Source organism: Mchenga conophoros, linkage group LG7 (genome assembly GCF_057382185.1).
Source record: "Mchenga conophoros isolate Kocher_MC1m ecotype Shallow Benthic linkage group LG7, M_conophoros_male_GT1.1, whole genome shotgun sequence".
Taxonomy (NCBI): domain Eukaryota; kingdom Metazoa; phylum Chordata; class Actinopteri; order Cichliformes; family Cichlidae; genus Mchenga; species Mchenga conophoros.
The window spans coordinates 23,641,164-23,667,838 of NC_140532.1; the positions used below are offsets into that span (position 1 = coordinate 23,641,164).

Below are 26,675 nucleotides of genomic sequence, written 5' to 3' on the forward strand. Positions count from 1 at the left end.
TGTTTCCTTAGTCAGGTCAGTTTTGTATTACTGTCATGGATTCAAGAAGTCTAAAATGATAACTTTGTTGATTGTAGATTTCTTGCGAGCGAGCGCAGAAAATCGGCCCTGCACTCTTCCCGTCTTTCAAACAGCCCCTGATCTGTTATTGAGTGACCAGCCTGCAGGAACAACACTTGACAGTGAAGAACTGGATGTAGATCTGTCTTTAGAGAACAGACTGGGTATGGCTGTGTAATGTCCCGATAATTTCTGTTTTTTATGAAAAAGCAGATTGTTAAAAGCACCATTTTTAATTTTGAACCTTCTTGTTTTAGTTTCATTTTTGTTTCTTAATTCTTTCATATTGGTTTTGTTAACAGGGGACGGTGGCTTTGGAACTGTCTATCGAGGCGTCTATAAGAACGAAGACGTAGCTGTGAAGATATTCAACAAGCATGCTTCTGAGCTTTACATCTACAGACTCCTCAGACAGGTACCACTGAAACTTTGCTTACCAAAGTCCCAACATTCCTCTTCCTAACATCTCTGTGTCCCAGACACCTGTGTTTTCACTGTCCTTGTGGCTCAGCAGTGATTAGACATCATACATTGTTTCAGCAGGAAGAGTTGCACATCTACCTGACCTCTGTGTCTTTTGTATCTTTAAGAAATGACAAATGTCACCAGCCATTTCAGAGCTAAACTTTTGATGCATTTTGCCTTCATCGATTCACATTTCTCCCTGTTTTTCAGGAATTAGTCGTTTTGGGCCGCCTCCGTCACCCCAGCCTGGTGACCCTGCTGGCAGCCGGCTCGACTCCTCAGGTCCTGGTGATGGAGCTGGCTCTGCGCAGCTCTCTGGATTCCCTTTTCGAAAACAAGAACGTTAGCTTCAACCAAAAGCTCCAGCACAGGATTGCCCTGCAGGTGGCTGATGGGCTCAGGTAGAACGAAGAGCTGTTGACATGTTATCTTAACCCAGCATCAAGAAATTCTTCACATAATCATCAACTAATTTTAAGATTGTGTTTTAGATTTTAACCACCATAATAACTTTAAATATCTCTAAATCAGATTTAAATGCTCGTGTAAAGTACAGAAATCGACTTACCTGCTGTTTCTTTGTCAAACCTGTGTGATCAGGTACCTTCACTCAGCCATGATCATCTATCGGGATCTGAAGCCTCACAACATCCTCCTGTTCAACCTGAAGACCGACTCTGACATCATCGCCAAGATCACAGACTACGGCATCGCTCAGTACTGCTGCAGCATGGGAGTAAGAAGCTCTGAGGGGACAGCAGGTCAGAGTCCAAAGTGCCTGTTTTTTGGGGTTTTTTTTCAATTATTATTTCATTGATCATGCGATCAGAATATTAAATTATTTTTAAAATCAGATTTTGAAGACATATTTGTCTTTGTGTTGTTTTTTTTTTGTCCACTTTGATTGGACTGCTTTATGATGTTATACTGTTATCAACTGATTACAGGTTTCCGAGCTCCAGAGGTCGCCCGAGGTAATGTGATTTATAATCAGCAGGCTGACGTGTTCTCGTTCGGCCTGCTGCTCTACGACCTGATGACCCGTGGCGAGCGCATTTTAGACGGCATGAAGTTTCCCAGCGAGTTTGATGAAATTGCAGTTCAGGGAAAGCTGCCAGGTGGGAATGCGACAGTTCACCTATAATCACTGACAGTGAATGTTAAGAAAAAGAGAGCCACCTCAGACATGGTACTAATAATGACCACGTACAAGTAACTAAATGCTTGACATTAAAGCCACATTAATTTAAAAGAAGGCAAAGTAGTACTCAGTTTCTATACTAGTATATTTGAATTGGATTTGCATTATATGTGTTGTTTTATATATTTCACAAGTTAAAGAGAATTCACTGAAGTGTGCATTACTTCTTCTACAGATCCAGTAAAACACTACGGTTGCTCACCTTGGCCCAGCTTTCAGGTTCTAATAAAGGAATGTCTGAGGGAGAGCCCACAGGATCGACCCACTTCTGCTCAGGTTAGGACCCGCAGACTGTGTAACCAGCTTGTTCACCTTTTCTATCTGAGAAAGGTGATGGTGGTGGTGCCACCGCCCCCTAGTGGCATTAAAGTGGATACTATGTAACAGAAATGCAGAAGTGCAAGCAGCAGATTTAAATTTAACTCGATTATGATTTTTAGTCCTACTTGAGTGATACACAATTAAGAGGCTTTTGTGTGTGTGTCTGTGTGTGTGTGTTATGGGTGGAGGTGTTTGACAGGTTGAATTCAGGTGAAATGCTGTGTCTTATGAGGGAGCTTGTGGTTCCCGGGGTTTTGAGTGCCGAGTGCTTCATTCTGAGCTCTCGCACCGCCGACAGCAATTCTTCCAGCCACCGGGTCTGGCTTGGTGGAGGCAGCAGGACCCAGAAGAAGGGATCCATCACAGCTGTGGACCTGAACACCAACACGGTCGCTACACAGGTACTGATACACAATGTTAATGTGGCAGAGGGCTGCCCCTCCCTGAACCTTGTTCTGCTGGAGGTTTCTTCTTGTTAAAAAGAAGTTTTTCCTTCCCACTGTTATCAAGTGCTTGCTCAGAAGGAGGGTCAGCTGATTGTTGGGGTTTTCTCTGTATTAGTGTAGGGTGTTTGCTTTACAATATAAAACACCTTTCCGTTGGGCATCTTTCTTTGCCTTTAGACAATAATTCTGATGGCAAAAGAACCAAACGGGACAGGCGAAAAAAAGAAACAAAAACAATATAAAACACCTTGAAGCAACTGTTACTGTGATTTGGTGCTATATAAATGAAACTGAATTGAAAGTTTTTGATTTCACACGTTTGATGCAATTTAATTCATTTAGCGTCTTGTTTCTTTACATCTTCTTTGAGATCTCATACATTATAATCCCTGTAAAAATGATTCTCTTATCATGGAATTATAATTTGCATTCACAGGCTGGTTCATTCGAGGTCGACACCAGTCCCGTCCTGTGCCTCGTGACTGTCCAAATCCCAAACGAGGACAGCGATTGGCTGGTGGCAGGCACCCAGTCTGGCTCTTTAGTGGTCATCAACAGTCGAGACACGTTGACTTGGCACCACCTGCAAAGGGTCACCGACGCCGTCACATCACTGTACTTCCACGTACACCCTCGACGCACGTAAGCATGTGAAAAAGTGCACTGTGAACTGCTGCAGTTCCGGTTTAGGTCGTATTATAACCACTTCTATATGTTCCCTGTTGATCTCTTTTTTAAAATTTGTTTGTTTTTAGTCAAAGAAAGAATTATTTGCTGGTTGGGACAGCAGATGGAATTCTTAGCATTTATGAGGACTCTGTGCTCAAGGTAAGTATTCAAGGATAAAGAAAAAGCCCTTTTTTGATTGTTTAACGGCTGATATTCTGATACATGCTAATTGTGCACATTTATCAGCTGGAATTCTTGTTTTTTAGCAGGAGAACGGCCAACCGGTTAAAACGCTCAGTGTGGGCCACGTCAACACTCCGGTCATGTGTTTGGGCCAGTCGGTGCATTCACTGGACAGCAGGTCTGTGTGGGCCGGCTGCGGATCCAAGATCCTTTCCTTCACCACTGACTATGATGTCTGCAAGTCCATCGACACAAGACCGAACCTCTTTTCTCAGTAAGTCTGTGTGGGAATGTCAGGCAGCTCGTTCTGTAAACAAATGCATATATATGATATATTCCAGCTCCATTTACATAATATATGAATGGAGTGTCGTTTTCAAGGTGCTATGAAGATTAGAAAGTATGAAGTGTGATCAAAATGTTTCAGGAGTTGTCTTTTAAAAAGACACAAAACACTTGGAAATGGTCATGTGAATGTCTCATCTGGACTTCTTTACAACTGATTGCGTAACAGCAAAATTCTGTGTCTTTGTGTGTTCGTGTGTGCGCGTACGCCCTTCAGCCAGCAGCGGTCACTGGGGAGCGAGGCGTGTGTGTATCGTATGGTTGTGGATAAATACGTGTACCTCAGCAAAGCCAGGACAACAACTGTTGAGGTTTGGGACAAGAGGAGCGAGAGGATGGTGGACTGTATTGACTGTGCTCAGATTATTAGGTACGCTCGCACGTGACACACACTGACATACGGAAATTTTTCTGCAGTTACAAAGTCGCAGTGACTGTTAACTTCCACTAAATAAAACTGTATTTTTCTACTCCATGTCTTTGGAGTATGAATGTAGTGCATACAGACATACAGCAGGCCCCCTCCAACCAGAGGGAACAGCAGAGGCAGATCTCTTGCATTATTAGCTGCAGACACTGACTGAATAAACAGTGAGAATGAGAACACAGGGATCAGAAACAAAAGGTAAAAGATGATGCAGAGCAGCCCACGGTTTGAAATTAACGTGCGATTTTGAAAAGACACCAAACATTACCGAGCACTTAGCAAGAACATTAACTGAGCAGGAAAACTGCAGGTGACTGTTGTCAGTCTGTTTTTCAAAATTCAGATAGTTTTCCACACAACAGCAGCTAATGCCATCCGTTCCCCGCAGACGTGACAGAGGCGGGAACGGCAGAGAAGCTGAGCTGCCCTCTGAGGCGTCGCCCTCCTTGGCCACAGTGAAGGCCCTGCTCTTGCCAAGCGCCGCCATGCTCTGGATCGGCACTAGAAGGGGCCACCTGCTGCTACTGGAGCTCCCCAAACACCAAATTCTGCAGGTCATGGAGCCCCACTGTGATTCTCTCCGCTGTATGGCATCTGCACTCATACGTGGGTCCTTTTTGTTTTTAGTTTGACCTTTAATTTCATGCCACTCTCCTGGCAGATTAGCAGATCCGCACGGTTCCTGGTTGGTGTGGATGTATTGTTACAGTAATAATAATAAAGCCAACCACAGCATTCATTTAATGGAACAGAAGCGTCATACATTTATGCACCTTATATACTTGCTGATGTCGCTCGATGTTGTTGTCTAAAATTGTATATTAAAAGTGGAAAAATATTTTGTGGAACAGCTCCCTCATCAGTGCACAGATATGTGCTCATGTGCAGGGCGTCTGCGGTCCAATATCTTCTTACTGCTGATGGTTACTGTGAGATAACAGATAACAGGACACTAGGCAGTTGAAGTACCTCTTAAAACATTACATGTGATTGAAATTGTGTTTCCTGCACACACTGCCGTTTCATGTTCATATTGAAGATTGCTTAAAGTAAAAATATCACATCAACATTATTTTGCCCCCCCCAAAAATAAGAGTTGAATTAAAGAAGAAATTAAAAATTGATGACCAAGTTCATTGATTCTTTGTTTGTGTCAGTCGGTGTGAAAACGTTGCAGTTTTCTGTTTTTCTGGTTTTTTTAATAGAAACACTTAACAGGGAGAATGTGGTGCTGGTGTTGGGCCGAAGACAAACTCAGCACAAGAATCAAAATGGTGAGTCCGACGGTTCATTGTTTCTCACACGACCTTGAAAGCGGCGATCCTGCTGTGCAGGTTTTTTTTTCTTCATCTGTTCAAAGTGTTTGTTTGTCTCGGCTGTCAGATGAAGAGTCTGTGCTTACGATGTGGAACAGCATGCTCCCGGTGGAGGTCAAAGACCTGAGAAAGCACTGCGAGAAGAGAGAGCAGATCGCAGCCAAAATGAGAGAGCAGCTCCACCAATGAGCACACTGACTTTGTATGTTTTCACTTTTTTACATCCTGCTTCTCAGCTCATATATGGATTTGTTTTTATGCTACTGTCATTGCTTCATTTTTACTTTTATGAAAATCTCAATTAAAAAAGGACTATGGGAGGATGCCAGAGAGAACCCACAAACACACAGGAGAATCGGGGGACAGCATGGTGGTTAGCACCATGGCCTCATAGCAACAAGGTGTAGGCTCCAGATCCACTTGCCTGTGTGGTGTTTGAGTGTGTTCTCACACAGCCCAGCGACATGCATGCTAGGTTAAACTTCTGAATTGGCTCTAGGTGTAAATGATTGTCCATCTGTTAGACTGTGACAGATTGTCGAGATGTCCGGGGTGTAGCCCCGCCTCTCGCCCTGTCACAGCTGGGACAGCCTTCAGTCAGAGTTGGATAAGCAAGAAAAAACCAGATGTACAGATGGCTTAACTGGAATCTCTAATGATGCTTTAGGTCATCCAAAAATACGAAACACTTTAAAGGATTCAAAGACTTTCTTTGAACTGTTTTGATTATTGTGTTAATCCTTTTTTTTTTTTTTTTTTGCAGAATGTTTGTTGAAAAGGGATCAACTTCCCACTGCAGGAGTATCTCGGCAGTGCACGCTGAAAGGGGCGCGTTACCTCAGTTTCTAATAGCCATTCAAACTTTCCAGCACACTGACCCTGGAAGAGCACTAATAAGGGGACGACTTTGTAATGAACTGGTCAAAAGAATCTAATTCAACAAATGTTTCTCGATGTTCTTGATGATGCACATTTGCACCACTTTTTATCAGATGAAGAGAACCTTTAATTACTTTGTCAGAAGGGACACAAAAGGTTTCATTTGTGTTTTCAGAGCATATGTACTAAACCTGCTCCTGATAGATAACTAGAAAGCCAAAGGAAGGAAAAAAAGCCCTCAAAGTGTACATTTGACTATTTATTTTATACGTTTACCATTGAGCTCCATCACGCCACATCAGTAAACAGGAAATGAACATCTCATAATGCTGCCTGCTTTTCTCAAATTTATATTTCCTGTTGTTTAAAGTGAATGTGATTGTGCCAAACACAAGTAACTACAGTTTTATGTACTGTGATGGCTCTTTGTTGTGTCGCTTTACGGAGTATGTTCACAAAAAGACAGAAGATGAGAAAAATGTATTTTTTATAAGAAGGAAATGTAGAGAAAATTTGAATGATTTGGTGTTAATTTGCACTTTTTTCCAGTCGCATGTTGTACATTGAACAATGTGTTTTTCTGAGTAGTGGGATACTGTACATACTGGGAATAATCTCAAATTGCACTGCAAGAATAAAAGCAACAAACTGATTTCTAGTGTGTGGTTATGTTTAAGCTTTAATCAGAGGGAAAAGACATTAAAATTGAAGCTTTTTGATGGAAAAGAAAATATTTACAGAGTAAAAAAACAAAGATGGGTTAAAGAATTAGAGTACTTCTGAACCTTAAAAACACTGTTTTGATATCCAAACTAACAAGATAAATATATTTAAAATATTTATATTATATTTACAGAATACTTTAAATATACAACGGCCATCGTGTATTCTATAAACAAATATAAATAACTTAGGCACACTTTTCTTGCAGACAATCAAGGGAGTGGCTTTCAAAGGCCATCCTTTCGACCCAAACTCGTGCCAAGAAAAACTAATCTCGCGACATTACTTCATCATTGACACTGCAGCTAAGCTTGGTACTTTCTGACCACCTCTTACATCTCTCACCTGAACTGGCTGACTCTTGGAGATTCGTATTCAAGCAGGCCTCTTTGGCTCTCCAAAAAGAAAGGGAGCAAAGACTGGAGGGAAATGGAGATGAGTTTGGGAAGCACACAAGCAAATCGGTGAAGGATTCGACAAGGATGGTGTTTATTCCTAGACCTTCTTTTAAGGGATACAGTTGTACTAGTGCAGTTTCACAGACATGAAATGAGCCTGGCCTCAGACTAACGTTTTCCCCATGGAGATTTTTTTAGGTTCTTTTAGTACAGAATTAGACTTAGTTCAAAACTCTGAAACTGGCAGATAAGGTTCAGAGACAACAAATAAGAGAGCAGTTACAATATATACAAAGAAAATACGGTACAAGAGAAATGTACAGCGACAATACAGCTAACTAAACGCACGCAGAGAGTTGAGGGGGGAGAAGTGGCCCCCCGTTATGGCTGCGGAAGGGCATACTATCACTGTCAGTCTATAAGTCTGACTCAGGCATATCTGGCATGTCAGCCATCAGGTAACCGATACCATAACGGCCATTAGGTGCGGTGTCCACATCAGTGCCGCCGCTGCCGCTCTGCTTGCGGTAGATGCTGTTGCCAGGCATCGGCGAGGGAGCCTCGCTGGGAGACTTTCCATGAATAAGGCTAGCGTCGTCGTCTTCCTCTGGCCGGGCGGTCTCCTTGATGATGCGGCCTTTCTTGTAAGAAACAGTGGAAAGGCCACTCGTGTTCTCACTGATGATGTTGAAGTAGCGTAGGCCAAAGACCACGGGCACGGGCAGGATGGCCATCACCACCAGAGAGATGCAGACCACAATGCCCCACGGAGGGAAGCGCAAGGTTTTCTCTATGGCCTGGAGGGCAAACACAAGAAAAGCAACGAGTTATAGTGAAAGAAGTTAGCAGAAGAAGTAATGTAAGTAATGTGATACTAGATTGGTAGAATATATACTTTTTTAGACAATCAATACTCTATTAACATAATTTTTAATAGAAGGCTATTTTTCTAACTAAAGCAATAATACTTGTGGATGCACTTTGTCTAGTATGACCTGTGCTCCACTTTATAGCGGTTTCAAGCTAATAGCACTGGTGCTTGAAGGTCTATGTGGCAGACATGTATCCTGTTGATTTTCCTCAGATTAAAGGATATCTAAACCTCTGTTTATCAGCCAAAAAGCCTGGCTCGTTTTCTACTTTCTTGCCATTTCTTTGAACTCTTGAATTTGCTTTTTACTCGTTCCAGGTTTACTATTTAGGAAAACTTCCACCCACATTGATCCCTGATTTCAGAAGCCCAGCCGGAGACATTAACTCACCTCTTCCTGGATCCAGGCACTATAGCTGGGCGGCGTCATTATCAGCTGAATGAAGCTGGAGCACAGGAGGACCATTAGCAGGATGGGTGTGATGTACTTCCACATGTAATAGTAGAAACGGTACGGCGTAAAGCCCAGCATGTCCTTCAAGTCTTCAAAGAATCTGAAAACAGAGCAAAGCAGCGGGAGGTGAGATCAGATGAAGAATTCACAATAGTTTCCTGTTTTCGCTTTATACACCGGATGGCTTTATATATGTGGTTCTTATTTTTGCCATTAAAGTTGCATTCAAACAATTATGTTTAAAACAAAAAAGTGTCACAAAAATAGACAATGTGGAAGTTATGTAAGGAACAAGTACAGTCTGTAGCCCTGTAGGTAGGTAGTCTTTGTTACAGCCATTTGCCTTAGGCAGAAAAAAATACATTAAGAAAAAACTATAAATGAATGGCTTAAAGAGCCATTAAAAAGCTTTTTTCTGCATAAGCAGTAAGTGAGTAAATATTAAGGAAACATGGAGATGATGTATATTGTGAACTTACTTATCGATCCCATAGAACCAGGCGATCGCCACGTTTTCCAGTATGACCACTATGAGCAGAGGCAAAGTAGCCGAGTAGTCATCAAACATGGTCACAAAGTAGTTCCCTGAGCGCTGAACAAAGAGGAGACCGATGGAGAAGGCCAACACGCAACATCCCACTGCAGGAGAGATCGCAGGTAGTTCGTCACTGTGCATACTGACATACATTAAAGGTCTCAAATGAAAACTCCATAAATATTACATGTGTGATGGAGCTTAAACTCAATACTGTCATCATTCCCCAGTTTACAAGAAGAGTTTGGAGTGGAGTATATATAAGTGGAACGGGATCCATTCTAAGCTATCTGACTCAAAAAGACCGGCTCAGCAACCTACATCTTTTCACTGAGAGTGTGACAGCCACTTTGCCACCATGTGTTATTAATCGAATTTGTGTTTTTACATTATTACTTATCTCTCTGAAACTATATTTTTGAGGGTGTAGCTTGGTTTTGGGTAAAGTCAAACTCATTTAGCTTTAAATAGCAGCTCTTCTCTCGTAGAAAGAAAACATAAAGCATTATAAAATCAATGTGTTTTTAATGGCAATGGTTTATTTGGGACAGTTGTAACTCAAAGCTATAGTCAGCCACAGTCTGCTTCCTACAAGATGTACGTCTGAGTAAAACAAGTCTGCACGGGTCTTCTGCAATCGTCTTCCATCCACTTTTGCAAGACTGAATTACTGCCTCCATTTATCCTTCATACACAGCATGTCTAAACATTTCCTTTTACAGAGCTGGACTGATTTAAATATGGTCATTAGGATAAAACACAGGTCATGTGATCTTTCTAACCTGTAAGAAACTCCTTTCGGACTTTGAATGTGTCTATCAGCGGGGTGAGGATACCCTCAATGGTGCCAAACATGCTGCCGAGGCCGAGGTTAACCAGCATTAGGAAGAACATGACGGACCAGAAGGGTGAGGCTGGGAAGTGGGTCATGGCCTCTGTAAAGGCAATGAAAGCCAAGCCTGTGCCTTGTACTGCCTGTCAGGGAGAAAAGAAGGAAAGGTTAAAACACAGCACCAAAGTCCTAGCTAGCTAGTGTAGCACTAGCTACTTTTAGAGGCCTCGTTGCTTTGAATTTGTTCTTTTTGTTGTCTTTAATGAAGATTAAACAGACTGCCAACCTGACCAGAGTTGCCAGAAATATGTGCTTTTCTTTTACAGTAGGTGATCCAAAAGTTAGCACAATCCTGGTTTCCACGAGGTCCAACAAAAATCTAAGGGGGCTTTTCCATTAGGTTTTGGAATACTGTAGGTATAAGGTCCATGGTGAAAAAAATAATACCAATGTTTTCAGCAAGATAACTTTCCCAAAGTGTTGCCACTTTTATGAATTCTGGAGTTCAAGTATACTTACCAGAAGTACTTCGGTCATTCCCTATTTCAATCCCTTTTTCCAGTCTTTACACATATTCCACATATGTAAAAGACGTCTAACTCTTTGTCTTCTGCAACCCTTACCCTCCTTGCCTTGTCAATTCTCGAGTCTTTGGATGTTGTCTTGGTTTAACTGCTAATAGTCTATACCTGATAAGGTGTGGGTAAAGGCAAGTTTGAGGTTGGCTTGGGAAGAATACCACTTGCTCTGTTTGCAGCCGTTAGCTTAAATTATTTACTTATGTAATTTCAAATAAACCCATCTTTCTGAACACTCACAAAGTGGGTAACACTTGACAAGAAAGAAAATAAACATCTTCAATAAAATGTTATAGACTTTTAAAATAACATACGGCCATGTGGAATGACTTGAATACGGAGTCATTTACAACTTTTATCCCCATGTACCTTATTCAGCTCGTCTTCGATGCTGCAGGCTTCCAGTCCCAGTGACTCGAACTTATCCTGCTTAACCCCTTTGATGTGATCTATCATCTTATGGTAGTCCTCACCACTGACTTGATTAACCTGAGTAAGGTTCATGGGGTGGGGAATAAGGTTTTGCTCAAGGATGCCGCTCCCCAACAATGTTAAAATCTTGTTGGTGTTCCTAAAAAAAAAGAAAAAAGTTGCTGATTGTTAAATTCTCAAGAGATTTAAACGGTGGTCAAAAAGCTAAACATCAATCATCCTTGAACAATCTTCAGAAATACCACATTCAAAGACTGAAGTATGAAAAAGTATTGTCTGAAACAAGTGGACCAATGGACTCGTTGCTGTTGGTGTTAGAGTCTTATACTCACATTGCAACACATTTGCTGTTCATGATATTGGCTTTGAAGCCCAACACGGCAAACACCACCAGGGTGGCCAGCACAGAAGTGAAGAAATTGATAAAAGACACCAAGACGGCATCAAAGTGGCAGTTGTTGTCGCGCTTGTTGTAGCTGGAGAAGGCAATGACGCCACCGAACCCGAGACCCAGCGCGAAAAAGACCTGCGTGGCTGCCTCACGCCAGACCTTGGCCTCCAGCATGATCTCCAGCTGAAAACGAACAGATTTGAATTAAGTCTTAGCTCTAAACACCTATTACAATATAAATGGATGTGCAATGACATCCCCAATGTAACGTCACAAAATATACCAAATGATGAAGCTTCAATCAAGCATTTGCAATAACTGGCAATGATAGCTGACATGTTGTCAAAGTAAATGAAAGATTAATGTAGTTCTTAGTCATATATTTGTGATTTCTGTAAAAACCTGATTGTACTGCTTTCTTGTGGAAATAATATATATTGGTGAAAGAAATGTTCAGTCATTTTGGCAATTTTTCTGGGAGGAGAACAGACTGATGAGTGTCATAAAACACCACATCACTGTCATCTACCATAAGTTATGTTTTAAAGTTTTCAACTCTGCTGATAGGCTGGAGACCATCTCAGCTGAGACCAGGTAATCCTTGGAGAGGTTTGTCGTGTCCAAATTCATGGGCTGCATTCTCCTGAGGCCGCATTTGTAGACCGATTACGTCACAGCGACGCGCCGAAGGCTGTCCAAATTCGTAGACCCCTCCGAATGCAGCCGACAAATGCGTGCTCCTTTTTCCGAATTTGAAGGATGGGTCGGGTGTGTCCTTCGTGGCCCACCATATCCCAGAATTCATAGCGCGGCCCAGCCAAGCTCCAGTTTCCGGCTAATGGCGGCCGCTACTAAGTTTTAAAATTACTCTTATTAATCTTTCTGGGTCACAAAATAAACTTTTAACATATTTTCAGGCGAGAAAGTAGTTGTGTAAACATCAAATATCTGCTCGGTTTATCAAGATATCGCATCTTTGCTAAAGTGCTTCGACGTTTTCGGAGACGTCTGCTACCCACCAGCTCGATAGCTAGCCGGGAGCTCGAGGGTTACTGATGCGGCCGAGAATGGCACAACTCCCGGCACATCATTTTCAGATCACCGCGGACTTTCGCTGCTCGGGTTAAACGTTGTCAGCCGGTGATCAGCTGTGATCAGCTGATCACGGGGCCGGGGTTAAAAGAGAGACGCCAGACATCATTCTCTTCGTGTCAGGAGCTCCGAAACTCTGCCGACGTCAGTCTCCGCCTGATTCAGCAACCGTGAGTGATTATCCCTTCAATCCTTTTTCTCTTCCCGGCTCCGCTCGCTCTCTGTCGGTAACGACCGTTCCGAAGCCACGCTTCGTGCACTGATCGTTACTAGAATAACTGCGTGCCTGCTCCAAACCCACCGCTAGCCTTCGCCGCGCTTGGGTCTAGCCAACACGCCACACGGGCACGCCGAATTACTGTGTGTAACCCGCCCGGCCGTGACAAACGTAATATATAAGTCACTTAGACAACCTAAAAATGTTATTGTTGGGCTTTTTTTCAGTGTTTTGTTTGTTCGTGAGTAAATCGGTTTGGCTGAGATTAAAGTTATTAGATTAGATTAGATAAAATAAAACTTTATTAATCCCCCGGGTGGGTTCCTCCTTGGTTTTTACACAGCTGACTAAACGTCAAACAGAAAACTGATTAAACAGAAGTGTGAGATGGCCGAGAGTTTACTCCAGTGTCCTGTTATATTTTAGACAGCAAGGAGCAGACGGCTGAGTTTATTAAACTCCACCGAGACAGCGGTGACGCTAATCAGAAGGCTAGACCGTCCAATTTCACGGCCGTTTACTTCCGGCCTACCCGATCTTCTGAGGACCCGGCCCACGTAGACCGCGAAGGCCGGGTCCTCGGGAGAATGTAGCCCATGAATTTGGACACGACCGTTGTCGGTCTATTGAAGGGCTAACCATTCACATCAACAGCTGCAGCCAATTTGGAATAACCAATTAACCAAACATGCACCTCTTTGCACCTGGAGAGAACCTATGTAACCATAACGACACAATCTCTGCACAGAAAGCCAGCCGATTCAAACGCAACAGCTTCTCGCTGACAGCCAACAGTGTTTGTTTTATTAATTGCATAATATTCCTTTTACATATTTATTCATGAGCACACGTATCAGGTACATGAAAGATGGTGGCAGAACGCAAGTGTCAGCGACGAGGCGAGAAGACATGCAACACAGACATGCACTGCTGCCAGTGTCTGCACTTGGATGGTTACGTAAAAACTCAGTAACTCCTGTTTCCATGGTGACATTCATCTGCAGCCTGACATGCCATTGGCCAGTTGCTGCTGAGGAGCCAGCCTATCACAGTGCGGAGTTCTTTTTGAGTTCAGACACAGTTTAATTCAACAGCGATTTCAACAGTGAATAAACAGAAGCAGAAATAAGGGCATTCTGACCTGAGCACTATTCAACTCATGTCTAAGTATAAAGCCAGTACTATCATCTAAATGGATTAAAGTATGAAAGTACTCATGATGCGAACAATCCTCTACAGTCCTGTTCAGTATTATATGGTTCTATCATACGATCCATTAAAGGAGACCTATTATATTTTTCCTTATTTTCTGTCATATTCATGTGAAAAAAATGTACTACATACTGCTCCAAACACTGCGTTTCAAACTTCTTTTCTACTTCTTTTTCTGTTTGCTGTCAGAAGTCAAACGACTACTGAAGTCAAGGAACACAAATAAGGAGCATTTAATATTTAAACACCATTGTGTTAGTGAAGAAGCTAATGTTGTCAATAAGAACATTTGTGATGTGTGAAAAGGTGATTTTGTAGTATAAAGTAAAATACTTTCATTCTGAAGTGTAGTATTAAAGGGAAAATTAGCTCGAAATGATGTATTTTTAAATATATGATACTTTAATTATACAGCATCATCAAGTCCAAACATCATAATAACAAAAAGGTAATCCTACACTTGAGAGGATCTTTACCTTGGGTGTGAACATGTGACGGATCCCATCCATGGAGCCCTTCAGGAGGAGCGACCGAACCAGGAAGCAAACCAGCACAACGTACGGGAAGAGGGAGCTGAAGTACATCACCTGCAAGCAAACGCAAGTGTTTTCCACATCACACAGGGCACGTATCTTTGGAAAAACTGTCAAACAAATTAAAATGAGTAAACAAATGCAGCGTGATCTCACTGCCTGACTTTCTATGCGGTGCTGATCGTGGTCGTTTGACAGGAACATCAAACTGTTCAGAAAAGAGAGTGAAGATCTGCTGAGAGCTGATAATAAGTAAAAACATGTTTTTCTTCTATTGCTGTACTTTCTTTAAAATCGAATTTATTCAAGCATTCAAAGCAGGGACCAAACATCTCGTGAAGAATTTCAGTTTGCAGCTGAGGGATGTAGTCTGAACATTTATTATTTTATGTGATCGTGGCATCACATCACACTAATTTGTGGGTGGGCTTAAGTGCCCCTTCCCCCTCAAACCTACATATCATTAACCGGATAGACAAGTTGGCGCTTAAAGACTATAAACGGGATGAAACCCTGAGCCAGATAGTTTACAGATCCTGTAGGGTGTGGGTGCAGACACCGGGAGATAGTTTGGGATTGAGTCATGAGCACAGTCAGTGATTCAGAGACATTACTATCTAGGTCCTTCCCCTTTATAGCCAGCCTGCCTTCCAGCTAACTTTCTTCTGATTGGCTGTCTTCTGCCTGACATCATAAACAGCCGACGACAGAAGAAACTTCCCAGAAATGGGCACCAGAGAAGTCTGGAAGGTTTCACGGGAATTACAGATAAACCGATCTCCTTATTTAAAATATTGGCCATTTTTACCATGACGTTTCATGACTGTAGCGGTGTATATATATAAGATAAAAATATGGAACAGCATGGTAGGTCCTCTTTAATCAAGGTCTCTGGCATTTAATGAATTTCTCCTCAAGCTTTAATTTTAAAATAGTAAAAAAACAAAAAACAAACAAGAAGCAAGTTTTGTGTTTTAAATAGATTTTATAGCCAATCATTTAGTACGAGGTATAGCCTCCTCTGCAGATGCAAGCTGTTGCCCATCTGCACACGGACCGCATCTGTTGTTGAAGAATTGCTGACCATTCCTGGATCAGCCTGCCGCTACGCAACGGTCATTGGTTGTGGATTTCACTAATAAACACATCGACCCAGCACGTCCCACGCATGCTCAGTTGGAGACATATTGGGACAAAAACACTGGTCAAGGAAGTCTGGATATGCTCTTGATTCAGAAAGGCCTGTGGTGCTCTGGCAGTGTGGAGGCTGAAACTGCCAGAGGGACAGACACTGCCACGAGAAGTGCAAAAGTACAGGTTGGAGGACCTCATCTCGGTGTCTCTGTCGACTCACATTTTTACCATGAACGATCAGATCAGAGATGGTGCTCTCATGGACACGCAGGACTGTAGCAACAGTGCGTGCCACGATTGCTCGGTCAACTTCAGTCAATTGCACCATGGTGACACTGATGATAATGTCATGCATATATTGGAGGTGGGGGTGGGAGTGGGTGGGGTAGGGGGTGGAATGTGTTCTGCCACTGAAAAAAACCAGTGAAAAGAAATGGAAAACTACCCACAGAAGATGTTTGGGTTTTCTAAGAGATTAAGATAATGTACTGAGAGATGGATTTAAAACTAAGATTGAAAATGTATTTCACAAAATATGAACTTCTTGTTTATTTAACTCTCTATTTATTTTTTGAGTAGTATATTTATTATATATACAGGACGTCCCTGTAGAATATGTAAAGACCACAAATGTTTACCTTCCTTCATTTTTAAAGCACGGACACAAAGTTTTTTTTTGTGTGATATGATACGTTTCAAATTTCAGGAGAACCCAAATAGAATTTAAAGCAACATATATAATCAAATATATTTATACATTTATTGAGTTAAATGTTTCTCAAGTGAAGAACCCTTACATAAAGTCAATGTGATAAGCTGAGTTCATTTCTTCAGTTGGTTTCTCCTCTTTTTCAGCTGTAACTCTTTTTAGCACTTTGCTGAACTGAAATGCAGCCTTGGTCGTCACAAAGCCAAGCAGGCTGCTCCTTTGTAACCTCGGTCTTATGGTCTTTGAAAAGGGGTGTTTTTCTCTGAAGGCTCATGTATTGTTACAGATAGAAGGTTCTTCTTGCAACGGTTAAGTTCTGGGAACTTCACTGTTCTCTACATGAACTGATAAATTTCTCTGACGTCATTACAAGAAAGCCTGACTGTAAAGTAATAAAGTAATTTTTTTAAACAAGATTTATCAGTAATCTTAACATTTAACATTTAAAACGTGACACATAAGTTGCCATAAAAGTATAAGAAAACAAAAGCTTTCAAAGTTCTGTTATTTTATCAGTTCAAGTCTATCTTTTATCATCTCTTTTTTTCACCACGCTCTTGACAATCAAGTCAAGCCAAAAGAGTGTGTATAACCATGGTAACCAAAGGTTTAGATCCCTTTCATGCCCACACACACACACACACACACACACACAAATGGGGCAGAGACGCAGATTGTGGCAGGGATATTCCTCGGACAAGTCTTTTGTGTGAACATTAGCAGAGAGGGCATTAATATTCTTTTGTATCATGTGCCGCTGATTAAACTTCTAAGACACTTAGCTGGCTCCTCGGAGGGAAAGTTTGTGCACAGTCTCTCTGCTGGACAACTAAAAAGGGCCTTTCAGACCCAGCTGGTGGTTGTAGGACAGCCATCTGGCTCAAACTGTACAACTAACTGACAGCTTGGGTGGCCCTGATTACCTCCAAAAATGAGTATTTATGTGTTTCTTTCTGTAATTTATTTTATTTCATTGATAACAGTATAAGGGTCTGACTGTTTTGTGCTAATGCATAAATCCCCTCCGATGACGCAGCGCTAGTGAAACACTGATTGTATTTATAGGTGAGAATTCTTGCCAGGCAGCAGGGTGTGGCAGACAGCAGAAAAGAGACCAGCGTTGCAAATCACCGCCGACAGCGGTCCAAGATTAAAGGACTTCTGCTGGACACGGCATCCATCTTGTTTTGTGCGTCTCTGCTGGGGGGAATGCAAAGCCAAGCATGCAGTAGACTGCTGCTACTCGCTGGGATAAGACTTGGGGGGACCTGAGAACAATGGCTCTCATTTGCTAACAGTGTGTAAGCACAAATGTGAGCGCAAACTGCAAGCACGAATGTTTCACACACAAACCAGCAATTTACCAATATTTTCATACCTGAGTTTGTTTGTAGTCCTTATCTTTATCTGATTTCATTATATTTTAAATGAACTCATCTTTAATTAAAAATTGCTTGCTAGATCCCATCACTTATAGTCTAATAAGATACAGTAAGACTGTAATCAGAATACTCTAAATGAGCCGCTGGGTTTGCCAAAGTCTTTTTGCTGCCTGCAGATGTTGGTGAATGAAGGTGAGATTGCAGCACTTAATAAAAGTGCTGTAAAACCAAAAACAATGACCTAAAAGAGGCTCAAAAGCCCAATAAGACTGCAGAGCGTGATAAGAAAGTCTGAGGTTGAGTCAACTTAATAGGCCTTCACTAAAAGGCCTTACTCCACTACATAAAAAAATATCGTTCACATCTACCGTATTAATTTTGACCCTACACCCAGTTTATAACTCGCACAACATCAAAGCTCGTTTTGGGACTATTTGTACAGCACAGTTAGCAGAGGCTTGACTCTGACCCCAAGAGTACACCAGCTAATACTTGTCATATGATAGTGAAAGTGTGGAATGATAACGATCACCTGTTAAAAGAAAGCGAGGAACAAGCAAATGACAACCTTTATCCAGGGGCTAATCCTTCCGGATGCTGGTCACGCTACTGTCAGCTTTGTTACACTAAGCTAAAGTCAGCTAAGCCAGAAATCCTACAAAAGATCACATGGGCTCTGAAAATCATATTTCAGGCTGTATCATTAGAAAAATTTGTCAAGGCACATTACTGCGGTCAGTGCCTGTTGAAGAGAGCTAATTGTGTGTGAAAAGACTTTCCAAAACATTCTGCAAGCACAATCCTTTTGTTTCGCTTACTATTCTCCATTTTCCACAGTGCAAGAGTCCTAGCAGGTGCTGATTTCTTCCTGTTTTGTTCCATCTGTCTCTTCTTCTCTCTTATTTTCTACTGGTATCTTTTCTCCCTATCTTAAATTAACTGTTTTAAATTATGCGTACCTTCCCAGAAGACTGGATTCCCTTGATCATGGCAAGGCAAACCATGGACCAGGCAACCAGCAGACACACGGTCATCTTCCAATTCAGCCCTCCGCTCTCAGAGATGCTGTCAGAGATGTCCAGGGCCTCGCGGTACCAGTAGTAGGTGGTTGCTGAGCTTTTCTCACACTCTGGCACCACATCTATGGACAAAAAACATAGCGCTCATCATGGACGTATTTACTGAAGATCATTTCCAAGCGGCACAAAGACCTTAAGAAGCCTGCCGAATACTGCCGTTACTAAATTGCGTCTTACATGTACTGGTCTTGTTCTTCACGAGGGGGCACTCGTGCCATGGCAGAGGTTGCTGGAAGGACTGGGAGAAGTAGAAGAGACTCCAGCTGATGATGACATTGTAGTAGAGAGCCACAAAGAAGCACACCTACAGGCGAGAGAACAAAGTCAACTTCAGACACACAACTGAAATCATAAACAGTGTGAAACACAACATTTAGCCACAAAATAGAGGCTAAATTAGTAAAGACTCCCCACCCCACAATTTTCCTTTTCTTCAAATTATTGTCACTCCATATTTTTCCCTACCTGCAGTGACTTAACAGCTCAGTGTGAGAATCAATACAACCAACAGTATGCTAATATACCACCATACTGTTTATACACAATGTTTTAACCATGTTCAGACAGGACCCCTGTGTCTCACTCACCACACAGCTGGCAAAGCCAATCCCCCCCAGCCGAGGGCTGATGTAGTTCCACACACCGATGCTGCCCCTACGGATTCGCTGTCCCACCGCAAGCTCCAGGAAGAACAGCGGAATCCCAATCAATATGAGCAGGATGAGATAGGGCACCAGATATGCTCCTGCCAATCAAAACAATATGAAGAGCAGGTTAAATGAAGGATGCAAAAAGAAGAGTAAACTGTCAAATCACATAACAGTGAGGCACTAACATTTGAGTTCCTGAAAGCAGTTAACAAACATGTGGTGACAACACTTAAACATCAGCTTTTTAAAATCTTACCCTTTGCCCCATTCTGGCTAGAAAATCACACCAACAGACAGCTGTTTTCTAAACTTTAACTATACAACAACATAACATCTCCCTGATGGTGACACATTCACCTAAACAGCAAATTAAACACACAATCAGATCCAAACGACTACACACACGTGCTGCCTTGATGGGCTTCTACCTAACAGGGCCCTATGGAGCGTACAATAGTGCAATCAAATCATTATGGAAACCAGAAAAGATACTGAAGTCTAAAATTACCTAAATTACAGTGGCAAATATAGCATTTCTCTCTAGAATTAAGGTTTCTGGGTGAATAACCAACATTAACTGGTGTAATAGTGTGGTACGGTAAAATACAGGATGCCGCATCTCCTGTGAGCACCGAGACTGCCAAGCGCACAACAACTTCAGGACAAAAAGAGAACCCAAAGCTAGATTTTGGAAATAATGAGCCGTTTTATTTTCCTGAGAGGAAACGGAAAGGAACTGTGCTCCTGTGGGGTTGTTTCGCTTTTTCGCACGTGAAATGAAACTTCCTGTCTGCCCTCAACCACTGATATATATTAAAATCAATTGCATCATTTCCAGGGTGCAACTAAAGCAACGAAGAAGAAGAGAAAAGCCCCCTCTGTGACACGGTACCAATCATAAGTCTGAGCCACATCAAACGTAAACACTGGTGAGTCGGCGTAGTGTGAGGCTTGCTGTGAGTCATTGACAACAGCGCCGCACCGCAATGGGTTTATTATTTTAAAAACTGGTTTCATCTCTTTTGCAACAGAGCTCATTGTTTTATCTGGCAGGACATTCATTCACATCCTTTCCTGAGTCCTCCCTTAATGGGAGTGGTCACACACGAGAAATTAATATGTGTGTGTTTCTATGCTTTTTACACATGTGTGTGTGTACAACATACTTAGTAATTTCTATTAATATAATATCTAATTCTGCTACAGAATACGCAGTTTATTTTGGGCTTTGACAACATCAAAACCCTCCCTCTGGTCTCCATTGTCTTTTAAGAACTTCAACAGTCTCCCTGGGATATTCAGACACTTTGATGGCACTTTGAGAAAGCAAACAGCCCAACAAGAGTGCAGCTTTTGTTTTTTCCTTCTTTAAAAACGTTTCACAGTCCTCCTCAGTCCCAGCAGTAAGTGAAATGAAATATCTGGTTTAGCCAGTTATCAGGCACGCAGCAATTCACTTCCTGTTCGGTACCAAGAGATATGGATTACTTGCATTATTACACACTACTAGAAATACCTAACAATCTATCCACCACTAAATCTGTTTGACTTGATTTATGATTTACTAGAGCTAAAAGGCAAAACACAAGCTGACTACATGCATTTTCCCTGCTTGTTTATATAAGCCTAACACTGGGCTTGAAAGTGTTCCTGGAACATTGTGTACATGATCTCCAAAGGGAAGGTGAGAAATGAAAACAGACTGCAAAAGTCATAAAGACACACAGAATTGCTATACAAAGGGTTTTTAGAACTTACCTGTTTACATTTAATAGAGGCTTATATTTATGCTTTTATGAGTTAGCTGTCTGTTTTTAGTGACAGGTAGGTACCATCTCATTTGCTAATGGTCAGTTAGCGTCACCTAAGCTAATTCAACTCTGGATTTCTGCTCAGCTAATTCTACCAACAGCCTGTAGACACAGAAATCAAATGGCACCTTACCTTTCTAAACAAAATGATAGAATTTCATCTGTAATTTGTTTATTAGCACTAATTAGCAGATACATAAAAATATAGTCTCTGAATGTACCTTGCTAACCAAACTTGCTAGCGTTAGCTGCTAAGTTAGCACTCCACCTACTAATCAAATTATGATTCGTTCTGGCTCAAAAAACAAGATGGTGATAGCTGTTCTATTTTATAATACACATTTGGTTGGTGCAGAACATAAAAGAAAAAATGTTGTCCTCTAAATTTGATGTTCAGAGCTAAAAGAGAAAGATGAGCAAAAGACCCTTTCCTTTACTAAAGCTTCTGCTCCCAAGTGGGTTCAAAACTCACTCACTGGTCCTCACAGACATAACAATATAACACACACACACACGCACGCACACACACCGGTTTCAGCCCCCATTTTAATCTAATTACAGTGGAACACAGCAGGGTGACCAGAGCCGTTTAAAACAGACCTGAAAGCATGACAGTCTGTGAGAGGTGGTAATTTTTCTGAACGTCCCTGAGCACACATGCACACTATCTCATGCCAATTATATACACACTTCTAAGAACATGATTCAAGGTGGTATTCTATACCAATAAAGAGCCGGGCCTCTTTTTCTGAAGACGTGTCACTACAGTGGAGTATTTCAGACTCCACTGTAGTGACACGTCTTCATCAACCACACATTTCTCAAAGATTCTGCATCTACTGACCTCCCCCTAAACCACCTACCTGTGACTCAGAAGTGGGAGCGACTTGAGGAATTAATATTCAAATTTTCCTTTTAATAAACTGCAGAAAACTTACATTTCCCCCTCTTTTTTAAACCTGGAGTTGTGTATAGTGTTGGGCACAAACCCCAGTCTCCCAGGTTAAAGTCCTGGGTTTGACCTGTGCAAAACGCTTTCTTTCTACTCAGAGAGTGGACGTCATTACTCTTTAACTCTACATGCACTCACAAGTTATCATAGTCCCTAACAAGCAAGCAATTATGAGGTGTTTTTCACATAATAGCACATTAATAACTAATGTAATTTGCCTAACACATGATTTTTTATTAACTTATATATTAATAGCCATTTATGATCATGATGAGGATTACTTTTCCTAGTTTGGGGAAATGTTGTTTGCCCCGAGTCTACACAGATCATTCAGATCTTCAGTGTAGTAATAAACCTGGACGGAGTTTCTATCCTGTCTGGCCAACCTGTTTATTTAATCAGCTTTCCAGAGACACTCAGTAGCTTTACATAATCTCCATGCAACACCTTATCAGGACACACACACATACACACGTTAGACTAGAGACACAACAATTGTCTGCGAGGAGTCAATCAAGTAGAGCAGACCGCATTGTAGGAAACGTGGTTATCATAAACTATAATCCGAAGCATCACGCTCTTCTTAGAATTATTTCCTGTATATTGAAAGCAGTGTCAGAGGTTCTGTGTTTGGTTATTTGCTCTTGTATGTTCTATGAAATCACAGACGTAACAAGGCAGTCGCATTAACATTCTGTCTGCGGTGAAGCTCACAGCCGAGTCTAGTTTTGATGGACACATCACGGGACTCTGCACCCACATGGTAAACACAGAGTACAACACGTTCACTGTAAAATGGTAATTTCATGAAGTCATGACGCCATTTAAAGCCCATTCAGAGTGTCTGCAAAGAAACAAAAGTGGAAGGTGATACTTCTGGTTTCTCAGCAAGGATGAACAAAAAAACAACCAAATCAAACACATCTTCTTTAACTATTTTTTATCCTCTGTAAAAACATGCACATGTAGATGCTAGACTTGGCTTCTACCCAAGAATATCACATCCCGGATCTACGAACACTTTTAATTACCACGGAAAACACGGAACTCCTTTTGTCCCCTTGTGTCTTGGCCTTTGTTCCTTTTGTTATCATGCTTAACATGGTGCTACCCATCAGTTATACGCTCTTACTATGTGTGTGTGATGCTAGCTGAGACTCACCCCCCCCATTCTTCTGACACAGGTAGGGGAATCTCCAGACGTTGCCCAGGCCTACAGAGAAGCCAACCTGGGCCAGGATGTACTGGAGCTTGCTGTTCCAGGCCGGTCGTTCCTCCTCCTCGGCATCTGACCCTCCTTCCTCCACATCGCACTCTTTCCCTTCGCCTTCATGGTTGTTGACGATCAGCGAGCTCTTCTTGAAGGAATCATCACAGGCGTCCTCGTTGGAAAGCAGATCTCTGACAGACTCCGTGACATCGTCGTCAAGCTCTCTCTTGACGGCCTTGCTGTTTTTGGGCATTTGATAAAGCAAACAAGGGCGAAAGGGTGGAACGTCTTCTTGGCTGGAGGGCTGGTGGGACAGAGCCGGCGTGTGAAAAGAACTCTGCGCAACGGCACAAGTTTGAAAGTATTCTGGGTTCAACGGCCAGCGGGCTTTGACAAAGTTTGTAGAGGTTTATTTCCTCATTATCACCATATATCTGCGGGGGAGAGATAGGAACACAGCAAAGGGTAAACAGCCAATGAAAGTGAAAACCTGTCTTTATTTTTTACATAGTTTCAGGTACTTATTTCCTTCCTAAAATGCGAAAATAACTTTGACAAGAGATGACCAGAAATGAACTTACTAAACTAACTAAACCCAAAGGTAAACCTTTATTTGGTTTACCTTTGGGTGATTTGATTTCAGTTTGACTCCATTTATATATTTCACATGAAATAAACTACTTTTTTAACCTTACTCCTTATCCCTCAGCATCTTACTCGAATTTACACTGTAGAGAGAATTACTTCTCCATCTGAGGGATGCTGATTTATTCCTCACATGGATATCACATGACTGGAAAGGGCACCGAAATCAGTGAATGGGATTTTATTCTCAGTGCTTGTTCTGGACCAAAAAAATGGGCCTGGAGCATTTAGCTGGTTGAGCACGCTGCCTAGGACAGTGACACACTGGGATACAGAGGCTATCCCGTTTCAAGCCCCCTGAATAATTGAACAGGCAAAGCGATTTGCATACAAACCCAAACATTCCCTCCTTTTACCTGATGGGGAAAGCCTTCAAATATAAAAGCATATGAGCTTCCCAAATTACACTTTTCTCTCCTATAAAAGAGCTTCATCACGGTGCATTAACATTTAATGACGCTTAGTACCGGCAGCACTGGAAGAGAATCAAGGGTGTGCCGACCACCTAAAGGCTGATTAAGGTGCGCAGCATCCTTGACTCCTAAATGTGAGCATCCTTTCAGGGAGGCTTCACATCAAGCTCAAATCCATCCTCGAACATTTTCATTTAAACTGTCAGAGGCGCAAAAAATATCCCCAGCACGACGAGGGGCGTTGCGACCACGAAGCACTGCGTGTCTCCCGCCTTTCACCACACAGAGGATTAAGAGATTAATAGATTTCTTTCAGTGCTTCCAGATTAGCCTGGTTTGAATGAGGCAAAGGCCATCGTTTCATAATGCAGTGAGCACAACGCGGCGTCCAAAAACGAGCAACGATGCTGCGCAAGCCTCGCCTCTGTTCATATTAATCGTTTAATAGCAGAGCACTTATTACAAATATTAAACATATGAGTGCGTCTAGAAGGAGAATGACTCATTCTGTGGTATCTTTTTTTGTATGCACATGGCTCGGCCTGTTGGGTTAACATGACACACCAAAGCGGATGAAGCAATAGATTAAAAAATAGAAGAAAATGTATTATCAACCCAACCGGTGTCACTTGTGCCATGTGGCGTTGTCCTCGTTAATTCATTTCCTCCCTCCCGCTCACAGCCGTCATGTCATCGCTGAGGAGTGTTTCATCATTCATCGGTCATCCACATCAGGGTACCTCAATCCACCCTATACTCTCAATGTATCACGCCTTGCCTTTACCATCAGCCTGTTTATCCCTGCTGGAGATGCCGAGGATGGTACTCACCTTCGCGGAATAGCAATCTTCTGAAATGACTCGTCTCAAGGAATGAAATTGTGAGAGCACATGCACGGGGAAGACATTATCACCAGTTTGTATCTCAGCCGGTGTGTAGAGCGGCGCTTCGGTCTCCTGCGCTTCACTTGTCTGGCTCACACAGTAGAGCGCCGCTCAGAAAGGAAAGGAGGGGGGCGGAATGGGTGGGGGGGTTTCTCCGCCTCCAACTCACTCGTGACCGTCAGTAGGCAACTCTTTATTTACTTAATATTTAACTTTATATAGCTTATATCACATATCTATGTCACACTACACGCCACGCATGCTTACACCGTTCCTATTTAGTTGAAATAAGCATATTTGTACCCTCTTCCTCCCCCCGTTTGCCACTTGGTACACTCCACTACTACTAATCCGGCAGAAAGGGGCTGGCTTAAGGACAAAAAAGCAATGTGCCTCTGTTTATAAACGCGGATTTTCTCTGACTGGATATGTATTTGGATCGTACATGTATTTTTTTATTTTTTGCAATTTATTTAAAAAAAATACAGACTGAATTTAGGGGGCATGGCGTGCAGATAGCAAGGTTTCTGGTTCAAGGTCGTCGTTTTGAGCGACATCCACCATTCGACCTCCCAGAGCGGTGCGATGAAATTTACATACATCCTCGACGAGAGAGAAATCAGACAGAAATATTGTTTTGTCATGCTTTTTATTTAAGATATATTTAGATAATACCATTATGTCAGCAAACTAAATGAATGAAAACAATGAATATTATATTACAGGGAGTAACACCTGCCGTCATGGGTCCAGTTAGGTCTACAGTAAATGTATGCCAAGGTGTAATATGGATCAGAGATTCATTATATATTTAAATTGGAATCTTGAGATCAAACTAAACTGTATGTCGTCCATGAAGTGAATTGAGCTTCATACCTAAAAGCATGACGACTAAAAACAGGTATAAAGGCAGTCATCTGGATACTCACATTTATTTTCCTATTACACGGAGGTGGCATAAAATGTCATTTTCTGAAATGTGGTCTCAAAGATTTTCACTTTGACTGTTTGCAGAATATTTCAGACCAAGTATTAACTTGTCAGAATGTAGGAGAAGTTTGAGCGACTAAGAGGAAATATGTGGTTTAAGGTTGCATAACCTGAAATTCGGGCGTTATCTCGGAGATGATAGGTTTACCGTTGCCTTCGTTTTTTTCCCTTTCTTTTTTCTCTATAAAGTTGTTCTATTCTCTGAGAAGAAAATCATGCACTTGGAAACACCACCC

At 41.9% G+C, this 26,675-nt stretch overlaps 2 protein-coding genes across 3 annotated transcripts in view; one reads left to right on the forward strand and one right to left on the reverse strand.

Moving 5' to 3' along the window:
* The window catches only part of lrrk2 (leucine-rich repeat kinase 2), a 35,825-nt gene extending 28,861 nt beyond the window's left edge, over positions 1–6,964 (forward strand). Inside the window, exons 38-52 of one of the 2 annotated variants that reach the window (XM_085282998.1) lie at positions 78–224; positions 363–475; positions 736–926; positions 1,126–1,286; positions 1,473–1,643; positions 1,902–2,002; positions 2,236–2,448; positions 2,930–3,135; positions 3,249–3,321; positions 3,429–3,619; positions 3,908–4,060; positions 4,506–4,723; positions 5,323–5,391; positions 5,501–5,635; positions 6,197–6,964. In XM_085282998.1, coding sequence (XP_085139124.1) covers positions 78–224; positions 363–475; positions 736–926; positions 1,126–1,286; positions 1,473–1,643; positions 1,902–2,002; positions 2,236–2,448; positions 2,930–3,135; positions 3,249–3,321; positions 3,429–3,619; positions 3,908–4,060; positions 4,506–4,723; positions 5,323–5,391; positions 5,501–5,622 — 2,129 coding nt within the window. In that variant the 3' untranslated portion in view covers positions 5,623–5,635; positions 6,197–6,964. Of the gene's footprint in view, positions 1–77; positions 225–362; positions 476–735; positions 927–1,125; positions 1,287–1,472; positions 1,644–1,901; positions 2,003–2,235; positions 2,449–2,929; positions 3,136–3,248; positions 3,322–3,428; positions 3,620–3,907; positions 4,061–4,187; positions 4,316–4,505; positions 4,724–5,322; positions 5,392–5,500; positions 5,636–6,196 lie in introns of those variants that run through there. The other variant, XR_014893438.1, reaches the window with a different exon arrangement.
* slc6a15 (solute carrier family 6 member 15) lies at positions 6,965–25,535 on the reverse strand. Its single transcript, XM_085282999.1, has 12 exons — positions 25,396–25,535; positions 23,460–23,941; positions 19,472–19,629; positions 19,062–19,188; positions 18,765–18,946; positions 14,524–14,634; positions 11,468–11,709; positions 11,073–11,274; positions 10,076–10,268; positions 9,238–9,397; positions 8,696–8,858; positions 6,965–8,230 (listed from the first exon to the last, which is right to left on the reverse strand). Exons 2-12 carry the CDS (start codon positions 23,758–23,760, stop codon positions 7,850–7,852), a joined length of 2,220 nt encoding a protein of 739 aa, XP_085139125.1. The 5' UTR covers positions 23,761–23,941; positions 25,396–25,535; the 3' UTR covers positions 6,965–7,849.
* Positions 25,536–26,675: the final 1,140 nt, after the last annotated feature.

Excerpts from the sequence above, each read along its gene's own strand:
- slc6a15 (XM_085282999.1), bottom strand. The coding sequence starts at position 23,760 with ATGCCCAAAAACAGCAAGGCCGTCAAGAGAGAGCTTGACGACGATGTC. Across the intron at positions 19,189-19,471 it reads TTGGCTTTGCCAGCTGTGTG|GTGTGCTTCTTTGTGGCTCT; the intron begins GTGAGTGAGACA and ends TCTCGCCTGTAG. Across the intron at positions 8,231-8,695 it reads GTGCCTGGATCCAGGAAGAG|GCCATAGAGAAAACCTTGCG; the intron begins GTGAGTTAATGT and ends TTTGCCCTCCAG.